Below are 27,979 nucleotides of genomic sequence, written 5' to 3'. Positions count from 1 at the left end.
TGTGAATGTTTTAATATGTAGCTTCCAAAGAGACTCCTTTAAAATATGTAACTCCTCATTATAATAACTAATACCATTTCATATAAAAATTAACACAGTCCCTTAATATCATAAAATGTCAGTTTAATATTCACATTTTCTAGGCTGCCTTATCAATTAAAGTTTATTTATTTGAAACTGGGTTTCAAGTAAGGACCATAAATTGCAATAGTTGATCCTCTGAAGTCTCTCTTTAATTTTAGGTTCCCATTCATCTCTCTTTCTTTTCCCTTGGGACTTTTTGTTGAAGAAATCTTTTTATTTGCTGTAGAGAATTTGTCACAGTCTGCACTGTGTCACATCCCCATGTTGTTGTGTAACCTGGCTCCTGGCTCCTCGTATTTCCTGTAGATTGTGGGTTAGATCTGAAGCTTGATCGAAGTCTGGCTTAAATTATTATTATTATTTTTTTACAAGACTGCTTCATTGATGATATTATGTGTCTGTCAGGAGGCACATTAATGCCTGGCTGTCTCTCTTGCCACTGATGGTCAGTGCTTGGCTTCACTGATTCATTAGTGGTTCCTTCTTAATCTATCAAGAATACTTCTGTGACGAGAACTTACTCTTTATCTGATATTTGGTTACTCTGAGGGATAGTTCATGTAGGAAATCTTTATTTCTCTCTTGCTTTCCTAGCATCTTCCCCTGTGAGTTGTACTTTATTTGTTTACTTATATGCTTATTGGTTTTTATCATCATTACTAAGTCACCGATTGAAATATATTTGATATGTTCAGTCAATTTCATTATCTTCTTTCTGGTTCTCAAATTGTCCCTTCTTTGGCTAGAGGGAGCTAATTTGTATCATCTTCTGAGTCCTTTTGACATGACTCTGGTAGTTTTTAATAGTTTTTTGTTTGTTTGTTTTTTGCTACCTGGTATGACAAGCTCTTCCAGTTTCACATTATACAATTTCTGTCCTAGATCTGGAATCAGCCATTTCTGTAAGGACCCCTGATTCCTCTTAGTGAGAAGTAACACTTAGAGACCACTACCTGTGTGCCAAGGGCCTTCATTGCTATGGGGTTTTTCTGGGTACAGGGGATATAACTGCAAACAGAAAGTCAAACATTCCTCATTGTTATGTTTTGTAGGGGGAGACAGACAATTAAAAGGTAAAATGTATATCTTTTAGATTGCAGTAAGTACTACAGAGGAAAAACAATAGGAGATGGGATGCAGAAATGCTTATGAAGAATGATGGTGTCTGTTGTAGAGCGATCAGAAATGCTGTACTGAAATGAGAGGATGATGTTTGACACCAGGAGGTGAGAGAGTAAGAGGTGTAGATGTCTGGCAGAGTTGTTTATTTATAAAGCAGACAGTGGGAACAATATGTACAAAGATCCTGGGGTGACCATCAACATATAACATTAAGACCAAGTGCAAAGAAAATAATCCCAAAGAGATTCATCTGTTTTGTTCACAGGTGAAATGTTGCCTAGCACATGTATTTATTGAATGAATGATTCTATTTAAGGCTTTTGTTTGTTTATTCTGAGTAGTAACTTCTTCCAGCTATTACCTTTCTAATTTTGAAAAAACATAAAATTTGTAACATTAAAATTTGTGACATGGAACAGGCATTTTGAACACTCATTAACAATTTTAATATAATGTTCTTTAATATTATATGTATAAGGGTGTACAGGGGATCACATTAGACTATTAGAATAAAATAGCCAATTATATTAGAATGCACGCTTTCTGGCTCATCTTTTATTCTTATTATCACTCAGCATTATTTACCTGGATCTATTATTCAAGCAAAATTACACATTAACACAAAAGAGAATCTATATCCCTGGTCTCTACAATGTAACTACATCTATAAATTTGGCTATTGAAGCGTCCTCAGTGTGGCCACAGATTCGATGGGGCCGCTTTGCCTCTCTGCAGTGTGCAGCAGGAAGTATACCTAGTGAGAGTCGGTACAGGAACATTTCTATGCATTATCTATGTGGTTGACTACAGGGGAATTCATCCGCTGCCTCTCCTGTGTAAAGGAAAATTGATGGTTTTCCTACAGTGATTTGGAATAGATTTTTTCAATGGACACCCTCTTACTAGAGCCCCACTGGTTTTGAGCCACTTGGGAAACTTACTAAAGCTTCTCTTTAAGTTCTGCCCCTTCCCTAACATCCTGAGCAGCCATCATGGCTGTCTTGGCTCTCCCTTGTACATGGTAGGACAATATTATAGGAAACAACAACCTGATTGCCTGTCTGGATCTACCTTCTCCCTGTGTGGTCTAGAGTGTTCCCTTCAGTTTTCTATCTGCTTTCTCCTCTCTGAGGTCAAGGTCAAGCCAGCCTTGCCTGCCTCAGTGTACAGTTGAAAGGTTCTATCAAAATGATGAAAACAGGTAAGGTCACATAAGTGGGAAAGAGAATTGTTATCATGAATATCTTTAGTGTCATGTTTTTAATGTATTCATTCACTAGTTAGCATGTAATGATTGAGCACCTACTCTGTGCTGGACACTAACCTCAGCTGAGGACAGAGCACTGAACAGGCGAACTGAAGCTTCTGTCCTCAGGGAGTCACATCGGACGGGGCAGCAAACAGTTGTAAACCAATACCTAAAATAATTTCTACAAGTGGCGAGTGCCCCAAGGGAAAAAAGAGTAAGGTTGTGTAGCCAGGCCAGTAGGCCAGGGAAGACTTCTCTGAGTAAAGTTGGAGCATAGTGTGGAAATGAGGGAGTGATGCCTGGAACTGTCTAGAAGGAATTGAAAATGCAGATGCCCTGACATATAGGGTTACTAAGTAATATAGAGGATACCCAAGGACACCTAACTTTCAAGTCAACAATGGTTTTTTTTAAAACTATGTGTGACATAGTTATACTAAAAAATTATTGTTCATATAACTTTTTTGTGTGTGTGACAGACAGAGAGGGACAGATAGAGACAGACAGACAGGAAGGGAGAGAGATGAGAAGCATCAGTCCTTTTTGCAGCACCTTAGTTGTTCATTGATTGCTTTCTCATATGTACCTTGACCATGGGGCTTCAGCAGACTGAGTGACCCCTTGCTCAAGCCAGTGACCTTGGGCTCAAGCTGGTGAGCCTTGCTTAAACCAGATGAGCCCGTGCTCAGCTGGTGACCTCGGGGTTTCGAACCTGGGTCCTCCACATCCCATTCCAATGTTCTATCCACTGCGCCACTGCCTGGTCAAGCTAAAATTCTAATTTAACTGCATGTTTTGTTTTCCCACACATAGATGCCCACCCAGATGTGACAACCCTCCTGAGTAGGAATATTCTGTTTGGCGTGCAGGGAGGTTTTTGTATAGAAGGCAGTTGCAGATCAGATTCTGCAGGATCTTGCTATACATTCTGGGTTTTATTCTGCGTGCAAGGAGGAGCCACTGCCGGGTCTGAGTTAGTGTAGGCTATGACCCAGTTTAGGCTTTAAAACAATCACTTGCTGCCCATACCCATGCTGGGGTGAGCTGTAAGCAGGGTGGTTGTTACGGCTCACAGAACTGCCATGCAGCTGGAGCACAGGAAACCGTTCTGAAGGATTTTATGGAAGATGTAGGCAGTGGCGCTCTGATGTGGAAGACTGGACGGTGCTTGTGGGACTACAGGAACCAGGTGGTTCTACTGGACTCCTGGAAGACCAAATGCAATAATGCGCGGAGAGCGCTGAGCCTAGTGCTTGGCTCCATAGATCGTGGCTTTGTTCTTTGTCTCCCCATCTGCCTCCTACACATCCATTTCTAAAAGGAGTTTGGCCGAAATGGAAATTGGCTCAGTTGTCTGACGTACAGGACCAGTTTAGATAGCTAAACCATTTACATGTGTAGTTATCTTGTACCATTTACTTTGCCTTTTTTTTTAAAAATTTAACCAGAGAAGTAAGAAGTAGGTCAGGAGTAAGATGGGGTAGAGAAGTCTTCCTTTTTTTTTTTTAAGCACACACTTTTTTTTTTTTTTTTGTATTTTTCTGAAGCTGGAAACGGGGAGAGGTAAACAGACTCCCACATGCGCCCGACCAAGATCCACCTGGCACGCCCACCAGGGGGCGACACTCTGCCCATCCGGGGTATCGCTATGTTGTGACCAGAGCCACTCTAGTGCCTGAGGCAGAGGCCACAGAGCCATCCCCAGCGCTCGGGCCATCTTTGCTCCAATGGAGCCTTGGCTGCGGGAGGGGAAGAGAGAGACAGAGAGGAAGGAGAGGGGGAGGGGTGGAGAAGCAGATGGGCGCTTCTCCTGTGTGCCCTGGCCGGGAATCGAACCCGGGACTTCTGCACACCAGGCCGACGCTCTACCACTGAGCCAACCAGCCAGGGCCTTAAGCACACACTTTAATGAATGACTTTATTTGATACATCATCAGTATAACAAATGTGTATACATGAATAATATGTATAATCAGTGTATCAAATGAATAGATGTCAACTGTGCCAATAAATATCTATATAACCAAGTAGCCCAACAGGATGATGTAAAATTATCTTTTTCAGATTTTACAGCATAATAAGATTATTAAGAGGTCACCTGAGTCATCTCCTTCATTTTGTAGGTGAGAAAACTTGAAAGCCAAATGGTTGCAGGTTATGGTGCTAGTTGTTTGTAGCGTTGGGCATAGAATCCATCAAGCCGAGTTCAAATGCAGTCCTGGTTTACCCTCTCATGTCCTTCACTGACATTGGCCTTGACGGTGGCTCTGACAGGTGCTGGTCAGAGGAGCGGCAGGTCACCACTGTCACCAGCCCCTCTGCTCACTAGTGGGCTTGTTTCACCAGTTTCTAGCCACTGTAAGCCTGGACTTCCTCACGTGTAACCTGGCGATATCACCTGGTGTCATAGGGCACCACAGGAATTAAATGATTGGATGCTTATATAGTAGAACTTCTTTAGAAATATGCAGATTAGCATAAAGAAGAAAATGAAAAGAACCCATAACATCATCCTCTAGAGATAATCTGACTTTTCTTAAGCATTTTTCTCATTTCATTTTGATTGCGTCTCCCCATCTGAAAAACACAGCATGAAATTCTATGTCAGTGATCCGATCCATTAGAGCAAAGCACCTGACATTAATCATGAGACAAGAAGCCATGACAGAGCCTGATCTTTATTCTTTCAGAAGAATTGAATGTTACTACAAAGAGTTATGCCAATTCTAAGTACATGTGTATATATGTTATGTCTCCTCTAGTTTTTGCTGTGATTTTATTGTATCTTTTTCCCCTTTAAATTCCAGTTGGAGCTGTGTACCTATCTGCTAGCCGTTTCTTTTTCCCCTGAGTATAATGAATTGTCTATCCTACAGACCTTGAAACTGACCTACTTGAGCTGTGTTTAGGGACTTTGATTCACATTGCTCGTGATGAAGCCGCAAAACCTTCTCAGAGCAAAGAAGTTTAAATTATTGGGTGGAGGGAGTCAAAAATCAAATTAGTAATTTTATATCTCCTCATTCAAGAAAAAAATTTACAGAACCTCTTCGTGTAATGTGCATTAATGTTCTAAAGGTCTAACCTGGCTGGTCTTTTTCTGTTTCTGCTACCTCTTCATTGTGGTGCCTGAGGCCAGTGCACTAAAAAGATTAGTTTCCCTCGAAGAAGCTTTGCCTTCAAATCCAAGGTTATTTGAGTAATGTTTCTGTTCCTCCTTCTGTGTGTTTTGCCACGAACTCGGATGGTTTTCAAGCCTTGGACTTGCTGTGGTGATTTGTGGACTCTTTTAAGGATAGGCAGTTCCTACCCTGGCAGAGGGCTTTGGGTGGGGCTGCCAGCTCACAGGAGTCAGGTGGGGCTGGGGTGGACAGTGGGAGGGTACCAGGCCACAGCCCTGTGTATGTGCACCGAGGGCGAACACAAAATCCTGGCCCAGGAAAAGGGCCCAGGGCCACAGATGGAAAAGCGTGGCCAAAACAATGAGTGAAAGAAGGCAGGAGCATAGGCGGACATAGGCTACGGCAGGGGTCAGGAACCTATGGCTTGTGAGCCAGATGTGGCTCTTTTGATGTCTGCATCTGGCTCACAGACAAATCTTTAATAAAAGAAATAACGTTAAAAATATAAAACATTCTCATGTATTACAATCCATTCATTTCCTACCACTCATGTTCATGGTTGCGGGTGGCTGGAGCCAATCACAGCTGTCCTCTGGGACAACACCAAATTTTTATTGGATAATGCGTAATGTACACAGGTCGTTGCATGGTTATCATGGAATTACATTTAAAAATATGTGGTGTTTATGGCTCTCTCAGCCAAAAACGTTCCCGACCCCTGGGCTACGGGGGTTCAGAGCTCCAGGAGAGGAGATGGTAAGAATGATTTAGAATAGAAGAGCATCCAGATCAATAGGACAATGTGCTCTTTCTGGGGCCATGCTTTCTTGGTAGGATGTTATACTGGGGTGGGGGGTGACTGCGGCTTCCCTAGTGGGTGCTATGCTGGGGGGTGACTGCAGCTTCCCTGGTGGGTGCTATGCTGGGGGGTGACTGCGGCTTCCCTGGTGGGTGCTATGCTGGGGGGTGACTGCAGCTTCCCTGGTGGGTGCTATGCTGGGGGGTGACTGCGGCTTCCCTGGTGGGTGCTATGCTGAGGGGTAAACTTTGGTAAAGGAGTGTAGGTAGATCAGACAGAAAACAGGGTTGATTTATTAGCCTTGAGCAAGACTTTCCCAGAGTGTTATTAATGACTCTTATTTAGGAAAAGGTTGCCCATATGAAGGGTGTTTCACACTGGAGTTGTCTCCAGTGCTGGCTTTCTTTCAATCCTGGTAATCCTCTGAGGTTTCAGAAGATGGTTTTTCCTCCCCTCACCCCATGGGGAAATTGGCTTAGGTGTAATTTAATTATCTTCTTAACCAGTAATCCTATCACTGTACAAAAGCAGCAACGTGAAAAACTCACCTTCCTCATTCTGAGTCACGATGTTCATAGTGGTTTTTCCTTCATTATGAGTGAATATGTGACACTAAGATTCCTTGCTAAAAACTAAAACACACTGACTCCATTTTCCATACTTTCAGAGATGCCCTTGAAGCCTTACCAAGCATTATCCAGTCATGGAGAGTAACAAGAACTGAAATAAATGATCATTTTCAAAGAGGAATTAAAGCCTTGAGTATTCCGTAGGGAAGTTCTATTTTAAAAGAACACCTTGGACAGTATTTACATCAGAGTGAGCTTCTCTGAGCAGAAGATGGAAGGAGGGAACTTCCTTCCCTTCAGTAGTATCTGGTCTCACGAATGTTTCTCCTTCTGATTGATTTTCTTTTTTCAAAACCTTGGTTAATCTTTCTCTGTCATGCCATTCTCGAGGAAATGTTTTATCCTGACCCGTTGCTGTGTCCGTGTACTCATCTGTTTAGTGTGAGGTTGATGCCAGTCTGTGCCCTACTGGCTTACCCTCCTCCTCATGGTGTGGGGCTGAAGGTCTCAGTCAGGTCTGCAGCCCTTCATGTTATCAATGCGCTTTACAGGAATGTGTTAGTGAGTACATTTGCAAAAACTTAACTTGACCTAAATGACTGAGGCTAGCCTAGCAATGCAGGTGCAGAGGCGTGCCATGCGAGCGGTGCCAGCTTGCCGTGCCGCTGGGCTTCATCTTCTTACTTGCTTCTTTTCTGCTGGTTTTCGCTCATTTTTTCTCATTTGTGGAGCTCCAGATATTGCCTTTCATGGTGATATTGCGGGAAGGTCTCAGTAATTAGACACAGGCATCCAAGGCAAGTTAGTGTGTTGCCTTCTTTTATGAGTAAAATCCATTTTCGCGTTCCTCATGCGGAGTCCTTCGGAGCCTCTGAAGTCATTCACAAATACGATACAGTCTAATTCACTTCAAAAGAAGATAAATTTCCCGTCCACGGTCCCACCCTCCCCCACGCCTTGCCGCCCTCTGCTATGGCTTCCACGTCATTTGCAGGCAGCTGGCTTGATGCAAACCATCTAGTTATTTTGATCTTAGGAAAAATCACCTTGCTTTAAGCCCAGTTTCTAGGTTAGTGAAGCTACTGTTTCTTTGAAACTCACCCGCAGCTGGAAGACAAACTATCTTGTTTGACTCGACGTTCCTCACCCAGGATACTGTGGTCTCACACGGGTCCCTACTTTCTCCGCGACCTTCCAAGGACATCCCCCCATCCTCTTGTTTTGTTCATTTCTGTAGAACCAGCTGGCTGTAGGAAAAAAGTATTTTCAAGGGCTATATATTATCCATCTTTAATAATCTCATTCTGTATTAGTAAGTGGGTGATATGCTGTCTTGGAATTATATGGCTAGTTTTGAATAACAAGGTCAGCCATCAATATGACTCAATGCCTTTTTATTTTTGAGATATATATATATATATATATATATATATATATATTTTTTTTTTTTTTTTTTTTTACTAGAAATTGTGAATTTGCCCAGTGTTCTTCAGTAACCTTTGTTGAGGAGATTCCTAACCCAGCGCTTTTCCGCTCCCTTCCCTCCTCCCCCAGCTCACTAAACTCTGCGCATTGATAGAACAATCCATCTTCTATAATGGCTCTCACAAAATCATGGAGGTTTTTCTTTTTTTCTTTTTCCTTTCATCTCTTTCTACAATAGTTTTTACCATCTTATCCCTTGTGGTAGCGTTAACAGCCAGAAAATGAGGGAGAGCCTCGATCAATTAGCCTTATGCCATCCGTGGCATCCCTCATCCTGACATAAATGATTGAGTCCTGTGGCTCAGATGCCAATGCGGATTCCTTTCTAGATGTGCCACAGCAGGTGACAGAGCATTCCTGTCCTTCGGCTGAATAGTCAGGGGAGCACCTTTCCATTCTCATTCCCCTCAGGGAATGTTTAAGTACTTTCACTTTCTGCCAGAAGAACCCCCTCCTGGTATAGAAGGGTGGGATCCAATGATGAAGGATTCGTCACCATAAAATACTATGAAGTACAGATTTAGAATGTAATCATGTGTACCTCAGGACCTTTGCTGGCTATTGTTTTATCCGAGAGTGTCCCTGTCTCTGATTGCAAGCTAAACGCGTAGGGTTCTGACTACTAATAATAACCCACTTAACTATAATGCTCACAGCTCGAGAACTGCTCAGTGCCTTGTATATATGTACATTAATGCTTTACAGGTGAGCCAGCATACTGAGTGTCTCTGATTTCCATTTTTCAGGTTGAAAATTGGTGTCCTCATTTACCTTGGAGAGCAAAGAATCCCTACGAAGAAGCTGATCATAATTCATTAGTAAGTGATTTTGGAGACCTCTTATTAGGGTCTCTGATTGGACCCTCTGATTTGGGTCCAATGCCAAGTGGTACATGTAGAGTCTTCTAGAAGTGCCAGCTGTAATCTGAAATAGCAGTAAACTGAAGAACTTCCATCCCTAGTCCTGTGGAAATTTCAGTGAGCGGATCAGTTAACCAGTTAGCGCAGGGGTCAGGAACCTATGGCTCACGAGCCAGATGTGGCTCTTTTGATGGCTGCATCTGGCTCACAGACAAATCTTTAATAAAAAAATAATATTAAAAATATAAAACATTCTCATGTATTACAATCCATTTATTTCCTACTGCTCATATTCATGGTTGTGGGTGGCTGGAGCCAATCATAGCTGTCCTCCGGGACAACACCAAATTTTTATTGGATAATGCTTAACGTACACGGGTCGTTGTATGGCTCTCACAGAATAACATTTTAAAATATGTGGCGTCATGGCTCTCTCAGCCAAAAAGGTTCCCGACCCCTGAGTTAGCATATGTTTATTTAGCAGTTCTCCCGGGGCTGCTAAATGACAGGCTGCTGATGTGAAGTAGGACCTTGTGCCCGATATGGAGGTGCTCAGTGATCTAACGAGGGTGGTGGTTGTAATAGTGACCAGACCTGTGTAAATGCTGGGATATAGACCAGTGGAAATTAATGACATGGTGATCTCAGCCTGCAGGGATGAGGCACTATTGCAGAGAGATGAATTTAAAGTGGGTTAAAAGTGTCTGATGTGCAGGGAAAAGGTGCAAGTATAAGAGTGAGGCATTTTCTGCAAGTGGAGCATGGTTCAGCGGGACAAGGCTGTCAGGGTTTGGGTGGATTGGGGTGAAGGTGTATTGGAAAAGTAGCTAAGAGAATTGTGAAAGGTTGTATATGCCACATTAAAAGCTGCAAACCTTTTCTGTAAAAGGCCAGATAGTAAATATTCTCATCTTTGTAGGCCATAAGGTCTCTGTCACAGCTACTCAATTCTGACCTGTAGTACAGAGGCCAGCCATAGACAAGATGTAAATGAATGGGCATAGCCATGTTCCATTAAAAGTTTATGTACAAAAACAGGCAGTGAGGAGGGTTTGGCCGAAGACCCATAGTTTAATCCTGGGTTATCAGAGGAAATTGCTGAGTCAAGGAAGGACATGATTCGATGAGCAAGAATAGACTGTGCTGACTGCTAAAACCTGGATTCAGTTCAATGGTGCATGAGATCAATACCAGTGTTATTATTTTTTTCTGTGATTTTAATTATTGGTTGTATCCAATTGTCTTACAAATGCATTCTTCCTGGCTTTTACATAATTCTGGCCTGGATTTTAAATTTTATTCTGTTATGATAGGAAGATGTTATACCCGGCTTATAAATTCTTTAGAAGATAATGAACTTTTTTTTTGTTTCGACTGGGAAAAAAAACTGCAAGAGGAGCATATATTTCCCTGTTTAATTTTGTGGACAGAAGGAGGCGTTTGGCAGCCTCCACAATACCAGGCAGCCTGCTAAGAACTGACTTCAGTTTCCCCAGGAGTCTACTGCCCTGTGTTAGATTAAAGTGGCCAGTAAATTCAGGTGCAAAGAATTTCAAGGTACATCAAACATACTTATTATATTGTAAAAATACACATTTTACCATAGCTCAGGGCCTTGCAGTGACTGCGCTTTCTTTCCCAGTTTCTAATTTTTTAAATGATGTTCCTCATGGCAGATCCACGGTCAGGGCCTTTGCTATACAATTTGCAATTCTGGGGCCTTAAAGTAAAGCCATGCGGCGGACAAGGCTCGCTTTTGCAAGCCCTGTGTTGAATCGAGCACCTCTTTCAGGTTTTCAGATGCCATCTCACGAAAGCCATCCCCCCTCTGGCTTTTCATCTTCCACTCATTTCTATTAAATTTCTGTTTCCAGGCAGAAATCCGTACGGATTTCAATCTTCTCTACAGCATGATGAAAAAGCACGAGGAGTTCCGGTGGATGAGGCTGCGGATCCGGCGCATGGCCGACGCCTGGATCCAGGCCATCAAGTCCCTGGCAGAAAAGCAGAATCTTGAAAAGAGAAAGAGGAAGAAAGTGAGTTTTGATTCACTTCGTTCCGTTAGATGCTTGCTTTCTTTTAAAAGTTTGATTTTGCTTGGAAACAAGACTAAGAGAAATGTCACGCCTCGGGGGAATCTGCTGTCTCTGGTACTGCCATTTTGGGGTTTTTCTTTGAACCATCTGACTCTCTCTCTGTCAGTGGTGTCTAGAAACTTACCCTTCTTTTCTCTACCTGAATACAACCATTGAGAACTTCCTGTTACATCACTATGACAAGTTCATACTATTGGAGTTTGTCAGCTTTGGGGTTGAGCAACTTGGTGCTTTTGCTTATATTGTTGAGAGAGAAATATACTATAAATTAAACTTGAGCCAGTTTGTTCAGGTTTGTGAGGAGTTGCCTGGAAAACCTGTAGAGCACTCCTGAGCATGGCAAACCCTGTATCCTATCAGTTAGAGACTAAATGGCCGTGGCTTTGGATGAACTGTTTTGAGGATGAACAACTGAGCAAAGTAAGCAACAGGTTCCTATACTTAAAAATAAGTGGAAAATTAGTTTGATATTATTCCTAATTTGACTAATTTGATATCCTCAAAAAAGAAAATACAGATATACTTCCAAATCCTAAGCCACAGATTGAGGCGTCAGTTCTGCTTGGACCCCTTGAGTTTATGAGACAGCAGGACCAAACGTCCTGGCACCAGAGAGTCCTCCACGGCAGAATATGTGGTCAGAGATCCAGGTGGGCTTTACCAAGAAGTAAAGAGTATTTTCTTATAATCCTGTGCTGTAACCTGCAGGTTATATTGCTAGGTGAAGAAATGTTAGGTGGAGAAAGTAAACATTATTTTTAAAGGGGAGAGAGAATTTATTTATATGTCCATACCTCTATGTAGACAATAGATACATATATACACATATACCTATATTGTATATACAATATACATACACACTTCATGCTCATATTATTTAAATGGTTAAAATGGTAAGTTTTATGTTATACTTCACCAGAAAAAAAGGGAGGGTCAAATAAGGAGAGGGAGGGAATAGTGTAGAGGCAACAGGTATAGAAACCAACTTCTCTGAATATATCTTACTTTATAGATTTGATACTGGAATCATTTTACATAAGTATAAAATTACAAGGAATATAATACAAATGAACTTACTGCATATACAGTTTTACTACAAATGCATAGAGAACTATTTTTACTGGCTTTAGAATATGGTAGGTTGAACATTTCTGATGTGATATCACAAAGGATAAAATCTGAAAATATATCTTTGAATAATTTTCACTAGTCATGTAGGAGGAAGTGGTGTTGATATCCTCATTCTGAATCAATTGTATGTATTGGAATGAGGCAAGTAATTATGTTAGTGTCCTTGAAAAGTAGGATTTTCAGTGAGTGAGAGAGGAAATAACAGATGTCAAATGGATAATATTATGTAAAGACACCATAATCCTGAGTCTGAATTGGAAAAACCAGTATAAACTCATGATTAGTTTTATCCTTGAGGAAAAACAAATTTTCTAGCTATGTCCACTGAATTCAGTTATAGATAGTAATAATCTAGAGTTACCTAGTGTCAGACTCTGATCTTTAAATATCATTTCCACTAAATGGTATAAAGGGTTCTTAGAAAATTGGCTGATTAAAGTCTGAGACAGAAGTTGTATGTGATGAGGTTGGAACACCTTGTCATACCAAAAAGTAAAGAAGCTATCAAAGTCTACTAGATTGTGTCAAAAGAATTTATAGCCAACTTGAAAAACCTCTTGTTGCCAAGGTGAGACAATTTAATAATTAGTAAGGATAACAACTTCAATTTTTTAAAATATATTAAATATACTTATGGCCATGATTTTATAATGATACATATCTATATCATTATATCTACATCTGTTTAGATACAGATATACATATAATTATATATAGAATTAGATATATTTTCATATATAATATATAATAATAATAATTATATATATGTATTTTTTTAAGTTCTCATTGGTCATTACTAGAGAACACTAATGAACAGTTTTATTTTTAAACTGGTAAATAGAGGGGAAGACTGAAGTGTATTTACCAGGTGCTTTTTTTTAATGTAAACTGTTTTTCAAAGTACTCAAATAGTTAATATGGGATAGTTTCTCTTTATAGAAGTATGCCAGCTAATAAGTGCAGGAGGAATGAGAGAATAGACCATTTAGCCACCCCTGATGGATTAATGCATTTAGTTACGATCATCAATAGCTGCTAACACCACAAAGTGAGATTGTTCCCACCAGTGGGAGGAAGTGCACGCACCACCTATGAAGTAGTATTGCCAAATAAACTGAATATGAATTTGGTCATGTCTGTAGATCTAATTACTAATTAACCATAAACGCAGTCAGCAAAATTCAGAGTGTGAGAGAGACTACTGGAAATACAACCCAATTTCTTTGACAACTAAATTACAAACTCCTCACCCCCCCAGGAGGATGGTTGGGCGCTACTGTAGGTTAAAGATGGCTAAGAGATGTATATATAAGGCAATTACAACTCTTCACTTTATTTGCTTTCTAACTTGAACAACTACAGTTAAAAAAAATAAGGGACATGAGCAAATGTAAACACTAATTGGGTATTGGATAATATTCAAGAATTAATAGCTATTCCAGGGGTGTGTGATCTTTTACGTGAGGTTTGTTTCTTTTAGAGCTACAAATGGAAATATTTGTAAATGAAAACATGATGTCTAGGTTTTCCTTGAAGAGAAGCTAGAGAAAGTGAGGGTACACATTGAATAAGATTTGGCCTGACCTTTGGTGGCGCAGTGGATAAAGCGTCGACCTGGAAATGCTGAGGTCGCCGGTTCGAAACCCTGGGCTTGCCTGGCCAAGGCACATATGGGAGTTGATGCTTCCAGCTCCTCCCCACCTTCTCTCTCTGTCTCTCTCTCCTCTCTCTCTCCATCTCTGTTTCTCTCTCTCCCTTTCTCCTCTCTAAAATGAATAAATAAAATTAAAAAAAAAAGATTTGTCACGAGTTAATAATTATTGAAGTTACGTGATGAGTTCATCAGAATTGACGTTATTGTCATTTCCGCTTTAGTATGTATTTGAAATTTTGTGTGTTAAAAGCATAAGGATATTCCAGCTGTGGGAAAAAGCCCAATATTGTTAAAAGATAATTTATTGTCCTGGTTTAGCCTCCTTTAATTTTGACTTTTCAAATATATCCTTCTTTTAAAAAGGAGGATTATTTGCCCATACCTCACTCTCATAGCCACACCAAGGGTAGCTAGCTGTTTTCTAAAACAATGAAAAGTCAGTTGTTGTTTTTTTAACTTCTTAGATAAACTGCTTACCCCACACTGAGATTTCATTAGAATGTAAACATAGCATTAGAATTGGTTGATCGCCTTTTATGTGTTTCTGTGGAGTTTGTACTTGGATCAGTGGGAATCAATGTATGCCTGTTATTTTGTTTGTTTGTTTTTTCCAGGTCCTTGTTCACCTGGGGCTCCTGACGAAGGAATCTGGATTTAAGATTGCGGAGACAGCTTTCAGTGGTGGCCCTCTTGGTGAATTAGTTCAGTGGAGTGATTTAATTACATCTCTGTACTTACTGGGCCATGACATTAGGATTTCAGCTTCACTGGCTGAGCTCAAGGAGTAAGGAGATTACTTTTCAATTTTAAAATCAGAATACAAAAAAGAAATTGTAAACTCTTAAAGCCCTCTATTAGTGTGTAATTTCTCATGGAGGAAAATGAAAGTGATAATTCACTAAACAGGAGATAAGAAGATTATTTTCAGGAGCTAAATACATACACTGTGAAAAGGATAATATGTTTTCATTGTAGCTACAGGCTCCAGAGGCTTCATAAATGAATGCCAGAAAATTCAAACTAAGGGCTTATTCTTTGCTATTACAGGTGCTTCCAACATCTGCAGCAGAAAACATTATTGACTTTCCTAATTCCCAGTCTCTTTGCTGAAATTCATACCATTTCCTACTCAACATCAAGCTTTCTAAACCTTGAAACAGGGCAGGTTCCTGTTTATAATTTAATTTGGATAGAATGAATTTCCTGAAAGCTCTGATCCAACCCTTTTTCAATTAGCCAGCTTTCAGCTCTGAGTCTGTTAACTCTACCTGGGTTTTCTGTTTCACTGAAATTTGCTTGTAGCTTTAGGCCTTCTCTTAATCTCTTTTAGATTGACACAGCTGGCCAGGCAGAAATGCTTAGCACCCGTTAACTTTAACTGCCCATGGAAATTTTCCCACCTACCAGCCAAGTCCATCGTGTTGCAATATGTCAAATGTTCCAGAAGAAACACCTTGAATGAACGTTCTACATTCAATGAATGTTCCCCCACCTTGCTCCTACTTTACTATTCAAGATACTGTCAGAGAGGTCACATGTATTGGGTCCAAGGTCCACACCTGATCAGTGGCAGTATTGAGATGAAAGCAGTATCAGTAAGATAATATCAGCTGCTATTTGTTAAATGTTTTCCATATGCTGAAACTGATAAGGGCTCTAGTGACAGCAGCAGTTTCAATAATTATGACAACCATGAGGACTATTAACAGCTCACATTTGTTGAGCACAGATACTAAGCAATTTATTTGTTTTCATCTTACTTAGTCCTTAGCTCAAACCTGGAAGTAGGTGCTGTTGTTTTCAGCATAAAGATGAGGAAACTGAGGCTCAAACCCAAAGGAATTGTTTAAGGTCACATGGAGAATATGTGGGAGGGCCAGGACCTGAGCCCTATGTCTAGCTGACCCCAAAGCCTGTACTCTTGACCTCTGTACTTACTACATTGCCCCTCTCAGATCTAGATAAACCCAACGTCTTCTGAACCCTTAAATCACTACTCTGTCCCTTTAGCACGCTACCTCCTATGGCCTCCCTCCTGCTCACTGTAAAACACACTCAGTACACACCCTGTGCAGTGGATTTGTTCAAGCAGTTAGCCACATTCCTTTAGTGCCTTCTGTCAGCTGGTTTTTGGTGGGGGATATATGGAGATGGCCAGCATATGTTCAAGGAGAAGACAGTCTTTTGATAATTATAACTAATACATTATGTAATAATTACACTAATTACAATGTGATTAGCACTAATTGAGATGTGAATGCTAGAATATAAACACAGGAAGTGAAAAAGCTGTATGAATCTTGTTCTCCACTGTTATTTAGCACCTAGAAAAGGGCCGGGCACCCAGTGGGCGCTCATAAGTACTTACTGAATAAATGAGAGATTAAATGAGTGAAGAAATGAGTGGGTGGGTAAAAAAAATGAAATACTGTTGGAGCTGCTGGGGACGGGTGCTTTCTAGGGAGGTCAGGAAGGGCAAATGAGGGGTCTGTCAGGCAAAGACTTAGTTTCATGGTCAAGGGTAACTCTGTAGAAGTCTGTAAGCACTGGTCGGAGAGACAGATGTGTTTTATTTAAGAAGATAATTGTGTAAGCAACATAGAGCAGTGGTTCCCAAACAGGCCTGTGCCTTAGAATCTCCCAGGGATCTTTTTAGACTCCCAAAGCCCAGACCATATCTCAAACTAGTTGCAACCTTTGGGATAGGACATAGGCATAAGTATCTTCTGATGCCTTTAGTTTATTCCACAGTGCAGACAAGTTTGGAAACCACTGGATACAGAATGGAGACCAGGAGTTGGGAAACTGGCTCAGCAGGCCAAGTCTAGTCCTGCCTGTTTTCATTACTGAAGTTTCATGGGAATTGCACCCGTTGTTTATGTATTGTCTGACTCCCTTCATTCTACAATGGCAGAGTTGAGTGGTTGCCATAGAGAATATGTGGCCTTTCAAAGGTGAAAGTATTTACTGTCTGGCCCTTTACAAAAACAAAACAAAACAAAACAAAAACCCACCTCAAATTCTTAGGAAGAAATTGCTTATAGGGAACAGAGCTGAAGAACAGGGTGCCCAAGGCATTGGCATGCAGGAGCAATAGAGCTGAAGTAGAATGTCCATCCATAATTTGGTGAAGGATTACTGTAGGGCATGAGCAGGGATAAAAGCCTTCAATGGTGACCCACTTTTAGGTGAATGGCAGGACCTTTAGTAGTTTTCTGTCACATGTGAAGTTGGTGTATAGTCAAGTACTTTGGCTCTCTGAGGACAAGTGTGGGTTTGTATGGGTGAGTGGAGAAAGGGTAGTGGAAAAGTCTAAGCCATAGTCCCAGCCCATAATACAGTCTAGTCAGAAGAAACAGTTGGACATAAGACAAAAAATGAGGAAACAGCACAAGACAGTATAGGAAGAAGTTTCTGCTCTAAATGCTAGAAACAGTAGAGGTCAGAAAAGGAGGTCAGTAAGGCTGGAGTTTAATAAGATATTAAACAAGTAGTCACTGAGTAGCAGACACCAGGCACTTCTGTTGATGCCCTATTTAACCACCCAGAGAACTCCTGAGAGGATGCTCCCCAGTCTGGCTTTGCGGTGGTTTTTTTGTTTGTTTGTTTCAGAATGAGTAAAAATTCTGAGGTTGAGTAATTTGTCTAAGACTTTAATAGCTGCTAGATGTGAGACAATTTCAGACCCATAACTTCCTGGCTTTCAAAGGTTTTCTTTGTATACCACCATTCGCTTTTGCAAGAGTCAAAATTAGGGTTCTGAATGGGCCTTGATGGGTGAGCAGAGATTGGCTAAGCAGTAGATTGGGAAGGGCCATGCCTTTTCCCTGCTAAGGATTCTTGGGTGTTCATTTGCCTATTAAACTTGCTATGTACGTACCTTGAAATAAAATTTTCTCCCCTCTCTTCTGCCCTTTCTCTAGAATAATGAAGAAGGTTGTAGGAAACCGATCTGGTTGCCCAACTGCAGGAGACAGAATTGTTGAGCTCATTTATATTGACATCGTAGGACTTGCTCAATTCAAGAAAACTCTCGGCCCATCCTGGGTCCATTACCAGTAAGTGCCGCATGCTGTTCTTAAGTTTGTAGTGCTTTTTATTTTTTTAAAACAAGGTTTGAATGGTTGTAGGTTAAAAAAAAAACCTATCAAATATCTTCTGAACTATGTGGAGTATGTTTGCTATTCCTAATTGAAATTCAGGTTCTTCACAGTAACTTCTTACTTTCAAGGGCTATTCATTATTTTCATTGATTTCTTTTGAGAATAGAAGTCGAGTGACCAACCTCTTGTTTTACTTTCCCTAGTACTTAGCCTTCTTCTCTCAGTATGCCTACAATAGTCTCATCTGTTTAATCAAATAATGATTTAGATAAAATATGGACAGTGTCATTTCTTGTGTTTCTTAGGTTTGAGATATTAATTCGTTTTTCTCCGTCTTTTCCCGTCAGTTTTCTTGTCATTCTTGGAAGAAAAAGCTGGGGAAATGGCTAGTCTGACTGCTGGGTTCTCACACTTTTTGAGATCAGCTTCATGCTTAGTGTGACTTGAGTGCATGTGGTCCTCAGTGCTCAGTCTTTATTGTTTAGTAGAAGAGCTCAATTTTTTCCTGGATGTGCCTGTGGGACCAGAATTCAGTATTTGAAACAAGTTTACATGATGGATTTTTTTTTCTTCTTTTATAAATGAAAGGAGGGTAGATAGAGAGACAGACTCCTGCATGTGCCCCGACTGGGTCCACCCAGCAACCCCATGCTCTGCCTATCTGGGGCCATGCTTGTAGCCGAGCTATTTTTAGCACCTGAAACAGAAGCTCCATGGAGCCATCCTCAATTCCCAGGGCTAATGCACTTGAATCAGTCGAGCCATGGCTGCAGGAAAAGGAGAGAGAGAGGAGGGGGAGGGGTGGAGAAGCTGGTGGTCGCTTCTTTTGTGTGCCCTGACTGGGAATCAAACCCAGGACATCCACACACTGGGCTGACACTGTACCACTGAGTCAAACGGCCAGGGCCACATGATACATTTTAAATAACATTGAATTATATAATGAAGTTTATTAATTTTTCAGGTTTTTTTCAATCTTTCTGAAAAAGGCTTAGTTTGATGCTACGACTCCACCACTACTTTGAACACTAGCATGCATTTTTAACAGTGAGAGTATCTACCTCTCAGCCTTCAATAGGGAAAAGTATCTAGTTTGAGTCTAATACTTATTAAAGAACAATAATGTGCTTTTTTTGTTGTCTTCCATTGATTACAGTGATACTGGCTTTTACTTATCATTTATAAAATTTCCCAACAAATTTTAAAATGGTGAATAAATTTAAATAAACATCTTTAACAATGTCAGTAGTGCATGAATTTGGGTATAGATCTTGAAGTTAGTGCCACCTTTATCAATGTTAGTAAATCATTCTCTAAAGAGAACACTGAAAATCTTTAAATTAGAATGACTTGAAAACCCCTCCATGTGTTCCTTTTCTATTGATTTTCAGTAAAGAGATTTTTCTTTTCATGTGCTCTTTTAACCAATAAATGAAATTATTAAAGGCCTGAACTAGGTTTCTTCAATTCAGGTTAATTTATAATTTAATATTATTAGCTTTCCTCTCCAAGGTTATGTCAGGTAGGAAGTCCTTTGGAATGGAAAGAAATGAAAATTTGAAGTATCGAGATTATTCTCAAAAACACAAGGAAAAAAACACTGCTGTCGTAGAATTTCTTTTTCTTTTTTTTTTAAGTGAGAGGAGGAAAGATAGAGAGACAGGTTCCCACATGCACCCCGACTGGGATCCACCACCACCACCCCCCACCCCCCCCCACCCCCGCACATCTGGGGCTGATGCTCAAATTAACCAAGCTATCCTCAGAGCCTGAGGCTGACACTTGGACCAACCGAGCTATATACTCAGTTCCCCCCGGGGCCAACACTCAAACCAATCAAGCCACTGGCTGTGAGAGGGAATGAGGGAGAGGAGGTGGAAGGGGAGAGAAGCAGATGGTTGCTTCTCCTATGTTCCCTGACTGGGGATTGAACCCAGACATTTACACTCTGGTCCAACGCTCTATCCACTGAGCCAGCTGGCCAGGGCAGAATTTCTTGCATTAGCAATGATTTTCTCACTGAGCAGTAAAGTGCTTGTGAGCAGAGAAAAGGAATCGATTGAGAAGAAACCTGTGCTTTTCCTTGCTTTTGGGTATCGTCTCATAAAATAGCAAAATAAAAATTTGGTTTGAGTCTGGGTAGCACTCTACTTTCTGCATCAAGATTTTCCTGGTTTGGGGTTTGCTGTTTTCTTGAAATCATGAACCCTAAGCCATCACATTTGTTGTCACTTAAATGGAAATAACCATCTCTCTTCTTGTTTAATGAGCCATGTAAGTAAACAAACCTATTTTTTTTTCTTTTAATCTGTAGCGTTAAAAATAAAGACAGGCAATGCTGTTGTCCTCTGGCATTTTGCAAATGGCAGGCATCTGATAATGTGCAGCAGACGTGGGGCATGCGGGCCCCCTGAACTCACATATTCTCACCATCAGGAAGGGCTGTTTGGATGGGAAAATATTCTCCCTGGTTGTATTTAGGTCAATTGAAAAGGACGATTTCATTATTAAAATGGTCACTGTTGGTTTGTATTTGATTCTTGTCGGATGAAAAGATGCCACCTCAGGGGATTGTATATCAGAGTATAATGTTTATCCCCCCTTCTTTTAATAAATCATCTGCGTTAGTGATATTGGCTGGCAGGAGGCCTTTTAGAGTCTTAGCCCTGCGGACTCTGTTGTCATGAAGCTGAGGTTGCATCAGAGGGCAAGCAGGTCTTCTAAAAACTGTTCTTGCCCATTTCTTTCCTTTTGGAAGATCAGAAATTACCGGGCTGTGTGCATTTGTCTTGGTCAGTGGTAGATGGTATAAATTCCATTACATGTAAAGTTATCTTCTGATTTTTCATTTAGGGGCAAACCCTTGAGTTATACTGATTTTAGAAAATGTTGATCTTTGTAAAATTCTGTCCAATTCATGTAGGGACCCAAGAAACTCAATTAAATACCTATTATTAAATACCTATATGCGACTAGTATATTGTTAGGTACTGCAAAACTCATACCTGTTTTGCTTCATAAGAGACATGTGCTGAGCACTGAGAACACACGAGACAGTGAGATGCACACAGTCTAATATATACCATGTTTTACATCAAGCTCCAAAGTAGGAATTAGGCCCTGCCAAGGAGGTTATAAGCGCCATCTCGTCACAGTGTGGCTTAGAGCAGAGAGACTGTTCCATTTGGCGTAGCTGCAGGAATCCCTGATTGGAGAGGGCCAGCTGCTTGGGCAGCAAGGCAAATATCTTTTAAGTCATCAGTCTGTTTCTGATGCGCCACACACACAAAAGACATTAGAGGAAGGGCATAAATGTTAACACAGCACAAGTGCAGTTCTGAAACACACAGATGTAGAAGGTGATTGAAGAAAGAAACCTGTACACTATGCCTCCTCTGTCATAGACAGAGATCAGTCTCCTGCCTCTGGTTATAAAACAAACCTAGATAAGCTAAAACAAAATAAGGCAGTTCCTAAATCAAAGCTTCAAGTGTGAGGATGTAGAATTACAAGTTTCAGACACGGAATCCTTTCATTCTTCTGTTGGGAAGAAGTCCCAATATGACATAGCGAACATCTAGGCCCGTATGAAAGTCCAAGCTTTCCGAAGTCAGGCAACTGCAGGTATCTTTACTCATTAGAGTTTATTTTAATTATCCAAATTGAAAATAACACCAGTGAAACTCCAAGTTAAAAACAGAATGGCAAGTCAGAGCTCGAGAGGAATATATATGGACTACCAGAGTCCATTGCAAGTAAGTGGAAGCGGCCGAAGCCTTCAAGGCAGGGGACCCTGTGACAAGGGCGCCTGCTGTCCCTGCTGTGCCTGCACACGTGCTGTGCTCCTTTAATCCCAGCTCCGTTTCTCTGGCAGGACTGGCCCTTCTGCAGCCCCACCTGGCTGTGTGTGTGCCTCCGTCTCATAGCAGACTTCTGCAGAACTGCCCTGTCATCCCTATCATTGATTTTGGTTACATTTATTCCATTATTGATTCCCAAAACATTGATGTAAATTTAGCTACTAAATGGACAAGAAAAACAGCACTATTTCCTGTTGTTCTGTTCACTTGTGGTCATGGCCCCCTTGACCCTTGCATCCCTAGCTTGCTTTTTCCTGGAATGTGGACATCCATTTCTGTCTACCTCTTGGCTGCCAGGCTGATAATGTGTTCTTGTTGATCCTGTGAAAATCGTCAGTATGATGATAGCGTGTTCCTTGAGAGTCACACAGGAATCCAGATGCAGTTTGTATTTCACTGTGGTCATGGCCCCCCTCCTTTCACTGGCCTTCCCTCTTCTTTCCTTTCTTGTCTAGACGAGTGATGGCAATCTTTGATGAGAAAGCCGTCACACCAAAATGGCAGTTCACTATTGCTCTTCTGCGAAAAACCAGTCTGGTGTTTCTTGTTTTTGTTTTTTGTTTTCCTGAATCACTCAGTAATGTAAATATAAAAAGTTGGAAGAGTGAACTTCTTAAGAGTGGCAAAGGAAGAAAAAAACTGAATCAGATACTTAAAAGTCATTGCCATCCTCTGATTCTAAAATGAGGGCTCTAATGTTTATTTACTTTTATGCTTATTAATCCAATAAGAGCTCTTCCGAATTTACTATTGATACAGAACAACAGGAAATAGTGCTGTTTTTCTTGTCCATTTAGTAGCTAAATTTACATCAATGTTTTGGGCATCAGTCATGGAATAAATGTAACCAAAATCAATAATTCTATTTCTGTGTCAGTTCCTTTTTTCTGACCGGTCGTACCCTGCACGCTCCAACGCAGCAGTCGGCAGGCCTGTTCCTATTAATGAAAGGCCCGGTAGTAAACATTCTCGGCTTTGCTGGCCGCGTGGTCTCCACCTCTCTCACTCCACTATTACTTCGTGAAAGCAGCCACAGATAATATGCAAACAACCGGGTGTAGTTATGCTCAAATAAAACTTTATTTTTGAATGCTGAAAATCGAATTTTACATAATTTTCACATGTCACAAACTATCTTTATTGTTTATCTAAAAATATACAGATCACTCTTAGCTCAAGGGTTGTACAGAAATGGGTGGTAGACCAGTTTGGCTGACCCCGTTCTAAGGCTTTGTGTAACAGCCTCAATTTCAACTCCTTCAATCCCTAGGAGAAAGCAGCAGTGGTCTTTTACTATCAGATAACGTAACAGTTACCACTGCCTCTTGAGCGAGATTGTAAGCTTTACCTAAAATCACATACTGGAGCCAATGGATAAAAATGTTGAGTGGTGGTTGACAGGGATGAGGTATATGCTATGGGCTGTCAGCAGAATAAGACCTCCATCTTTATCTGTTTGGCTGCTGGAACATAAAATCACAGCCTGGGGGTTTATAAACAGCAAGCATTTATTGCTCATCATTCTGGAAACTGGAAGCCCAAGGCAGAGTGCCAGTGTGGACAACTGAAGGCTGTCTTCCAGGTCTCAGACTTCTTGTATTCTCACGTGATGGAAGGGATTTGGGAGCAATGTGGAGTTAGTTTCCTTTATAAGGGCACTAATCCCATTTGTGAGGGCTCTACCCCCATGGTCTGCTCATCTCCCAACAGCCGCATCCTCTAATCCCATCACCCTTGTCAATTAGGATTTCACCATATGAATTTTGGGGGACACAGATCATACTTAGCAACCTCTTAAAAATGGTCGTGTTTGCTTCTTCAACAAGTGTTCATTAGACACCACTATATGCCAGCCCTGGCTTGGGGTACACAGTGAGCATGTGCTTGGTAGTTCCAGCTTTTGGGAGCTTTTAATTTCACTGGTATTTGAGTGATTGTCTGTGATTAGTCAACTAATCTGAAGCAGCTTGTGTCTGCTGCGTGATGGTCCAGAGTCAAAAGTCACACATGGAGATGTTTGGTTGTACAAGCTATTCTAGAACCTCTCAATTCCTGTCTGGTTACTATTTCTCATTAAAAGAATCTGTCCGTATTTGATAGTGCCTGACAGAGGGGTTAGAGCTTTTACTTCCTGAACTTTGGGGTCAAGGTTGTAGTTGACCCACAGCACTTTCTCTTTCAGATGCATGCTCCGAGTCCTGGACTCCTTCGGCACGGAGCCCGAGTTTAACCACGCTAGCTATGCCCAGTCCAAAGGCCACAAGACCCCCTGGGGAAAGTGGAACCTGAACCCACAGCAGTTTTACACCATGTTCCGTGAGTATTCGTGCTTCACCTCTGCTTTCCTGACTGCCAGCAGAGACAAAGGGGAAAAGGAATTAGACGGCCATGTATTTTGTGTTACGATTTTCATGGCCCTGCGCTGTAGAAATATGTGCTGTTGAACCTTGGTCTTGGGAATAACTGTATTTTGTGGAAACTGAGAAATGTTCTGGAGAAAAATATTTCCTTAGGAAGTATCATGAGAAACCGTTGGAAAAGGGTGATGGCTCGACTTTGGCTAGGCAGGCACTGACCCTGATTCATGCCACACAGAGGCTGTTTAGGGTCTTACTTAACTAATGATGAGGAGTGAGGGCTACTGTGTCCACACGTTTTTCAAATAATTAAACCTTAATTATTTCAAGATCAAATTTTGTAAAGAAAAGAGTTAACCTTTTTTAAACGGGACTTTTAAAAACACTGTTTCGTACTTCACCGACTTCTTAAACACGGGACCCAGAAGGAAGTCTCGCCTTCTCCTGTTCACATAGTGTCATTCTTGCTGAGAGCAGTGATTATTTTAGGAGGTGATATTGCGGGCACATGAAAATATTATGAGCTAACTGGCCATAGCTGTAGGCTCTTCGCAGTTTTCTGTTTCTGTAGTGTAATTTTTCCCCCACTTTCACCATTTCTTACTGCTATTATCAGTTTACCTGCCTCTAGCCCCATTTCATTTATGATTAACTGAATACTGTGAAGCCAGATTGGACAGTACTTGTACCAAAGAAAATTTGTTGTCTAAGTCAGTGGATCTAGGACAGGGATCGGGAACCTATGGCTCGCGAGCCAGATGTGGCTCTTTTGGTGGCTGCATCTGGCTCACAGACAAATCTTTAATAATAAAAAAAATAACATTAAAAATATAAAACATTCTCATGTATTATAATCCATTCATTTCCTACTGCTCATGTTCATGGTTGCGGGTGGCTGGAGCCAATCACAACTATCCTCTGGGACAGCACCAAATTTTTATAGGATAATGCATAACGTACATGGGTCATTGTATGGTTCTCACGGAATTACATTTTAAAATGTGGCGTTTATGGTTCTCTCAGCCAAAAAGGTTCCCGACCCCTGATCTAGGAGATGAGGTAAAGTTCACTTCTATAAATGAAATGGTTCATTTGGATGCTCAGAGTGGAGAATTCCTATTTCCTAAAATGATCAGATAATTTTAATCCAGAGGCTCCCATCCTAGAATGAATATCTGAGATGTGACTGTTTCCTCTGTGGGTTACAGCCCATGAGACCCCTGCCCTGCCTGCAGCCACCTGAGGGGGCTCTTCTCTCAGGTTCATCAAATGCAACAGCAGACACATGGGACTAATCCCTGGTGTTAGGTATGAGAAGAGAGAACTAAGGAGGGTTAATTCAGAAAATCAGCTCATGTTTAAAATGTTCTTTTTAGCTCAGAGAGATTTGTGAGAGTCTGTTATATGCATGGCAAACATGATTGTTATTGTTCCTGGAGCTATATCATCTGTCCCTGGGGACACACTAATATATGACCTGTTAGGTGACAGATGGCTGATCTTCATGTGTAACTTTGAGGGGCTGGGATGAGGTAGTACAAAATAACCCAAGAAGTTACCTGGGTGTTACGTCAAATGAAAAGTGTTAGTGATGTCTAACTAAAAGTGTTAGAAATGGCCAGAATTGATATGTGTTTGCCCGCCACAAGGTGGTATGTTTCCATATCCAGGTAGTGGAAATTAGACGCTTCATCAAAAAGCATTATGAAGTTCTCTTTTAGAATTAGAATTCAGAGTCCTCAAATACCTGTTTTGTTGTACATGAATGGAGGACTTCCACAGTGTTGGATGACTGAACTGAACTGAAGGACATGCACTGCTTACGGTATAACTAGAGATGAAAACAGATGAACTCCGCTTAACCTGGGGAGTGTAAGTTTCCTAACTAACAGTATTCAACAGGAGTCCTGGGGGAAAGTGACACATTTGACAGCCCTTTAAAAAAACCTGTATGGCAAAAAGAACAGCATTAACACCATATGCATTCTCTAGCAAAGAGTTAGTATCACTAATATATAAAGAAATTCTAAAAAAATGAATAAAAATTTTTATAATCCAGTATGAAAATGGGCAAAAGGTATTGTTTAGAGTAAAATAAAATGTATTACCTCAAACATATGAACACATGTTAACCTCACTCACAATAAAAAGAAATGTGTTTTCAAACTGTACCAGGATACCTCGTTCCACATGGCAGATTGGCCAGCATCCGAGCGCTGCTGGGCTAGCTACTGCAGCGCAAGGCGCGGGGACACCCCCGCCCTCGTGGTGAGGATGCAGCACGGCGCCACTGGGGGCCTGTAGCGCTCTCTTGCAGAACTACTGATGCCTCTTTCCTTGGACCGAACAGATCATACCTGTTAATCTATCCCAACTGCACATGAGCAAAAATTTAAAAAGACATTTGCAAAGGCCATTTATTGTGGCACTATTTGTAATAGACAAAAACTAGAAATAATTAAATGTTTCTAATAGGGGACAGAGTAGATAATGGGTCCATCGATAGGGCAAAGTATTGTGTAACTGGAAAAAGCGCTGATGAATTCTCCACCACTCTGGACGGAGACATTTAGCCTATAGTAAGTGAAGAAAAGCAGAGCACAGGGCAGTGTGTAGAGGAGGGTGTGAATACATTAGTGTGTATGAATATACTTGTATTTTCAAAAGAAATCGCAGCCCTGGCTGGCTGGCTGGCTTGCTCAGTGGTAGAGCATCAACCCAGTGTGTGGAAGTCCTGGGTTCAATTCCCGGCCAGGGCACACAGGAGAAGCACCCATCTGCTTCTCCACCCTTCCCCCTCTCCTTTCTCTCTGTCTCTCTCTTCCCCTCCTGCAGCCAAGGCTCCCTTGGAACAAAGTTGACCCAGGCGCTGAGGATGGCTCCTTGCCTTCTGCCTCAGGCGCTAGAATGGCTCAGGTTGCAATGGAGTAGTGGCCCAGATGGGCAGAGCATCGCCCCCTGGTGGGATTGCTGGGTGGATCCTGGTCGGGTGCATGCAGGAGTCTGTCTCTCTGCCTCCTTGCTTCTCACTTCAGAAAAATAAAAAAATAATAAAAAGATAATCACATAAGAATAAATAAGCTAATAAAAATGATTATCACTGGAAGAGGTGTGTGCAGGGTCAGGAATAGAAAGTAGGTGTCTCTTAATGTACCTTATTTTGACTTTGGAACCACTAATGTTTTATATAACTTAAAAATCAAAAAGAGAAAAGTATTCACTCAACTGAAACAGATTGAAAAGAAAATGAAACTAACAAACCTAGTGATGCATCAGGTTGGTGTTGATCTCTCATACAGAGAAAATAATCACTTAAGAGGTGACTTTAAAACAGTCTTTGGACCATACATTTATAGTGAGAAACATTTATATTGTATTTGAGAGTATTGCAGGTATAATGTAGGAACCAAAATCTTCATTATATGAGAAAGTGGGAGTACTTAAAGAGTTAAAGACTGTATAATATCCAACTTAAGTAGGAAATATCA

At 41.0% G+C, this 27,979-nt stretch overlaps 1 protein-coding gene across 7 annotated transcripts in view; it reads left to right on the top strand.

Moving 5' to 3' along the window:
• MGAT5 (alpha-1,6-mannosylglycoprotein 6-beta-N-acetylglucosaminyltransferase) overlaps positions 1–27,979 on the top strand; it is a 384,044-nt gene that overhangs the window by 230,624 nt on the left and 125,441 nt on the right. For all 7 annotated transcript variants that reach the window (XM_066233788.1, XM_066233790.1, XM_066233787.1 and 4 more), the window contains exons 6-10: positions 9,177–9,248; positions 11,165–11,326; positions 14,786–14,955; positions 18,095–18,229; positions 24,317–24,450. In XM_066233788.1, coding sequence (XP_066089885.1) covers positions 9,177–9,248; positions 11,165–11,326; positions 14,786–14,955; positions 18,095–18,229; positions 24,317–24,450 — 673 coding nt within the window. The remainder of the gene's footprint in view (positions 1–9,176; positions 9,249–11,164; positions 11,327–14,785; positions 14,956–18,094; positions 18,230–24,316; positions 24,451–27,979) is intronic.

Source organism: Saccopteryx bilineata, chromosome 5 (assembly GCF_036850765.1).
Source record: "Saccopteryx bilineata isolate mSacBil1 chromosome 5, mSacBil1_pri_phased_curated, whole genome shotgun sequence".
In the NCBI taxonomy this organism is placed as follows: Eukaryota; Metazoa; Chordata; class Mammalia; order Chiroptera; family Emballonuridae; genus Saccopteryx; species Saccopteryx bilineata.
The sequence above is the reverse complement of the archived record's forward strand: the minus strand, read 5'-3'. Positions and strand labels throughout refer to the sequence as shown.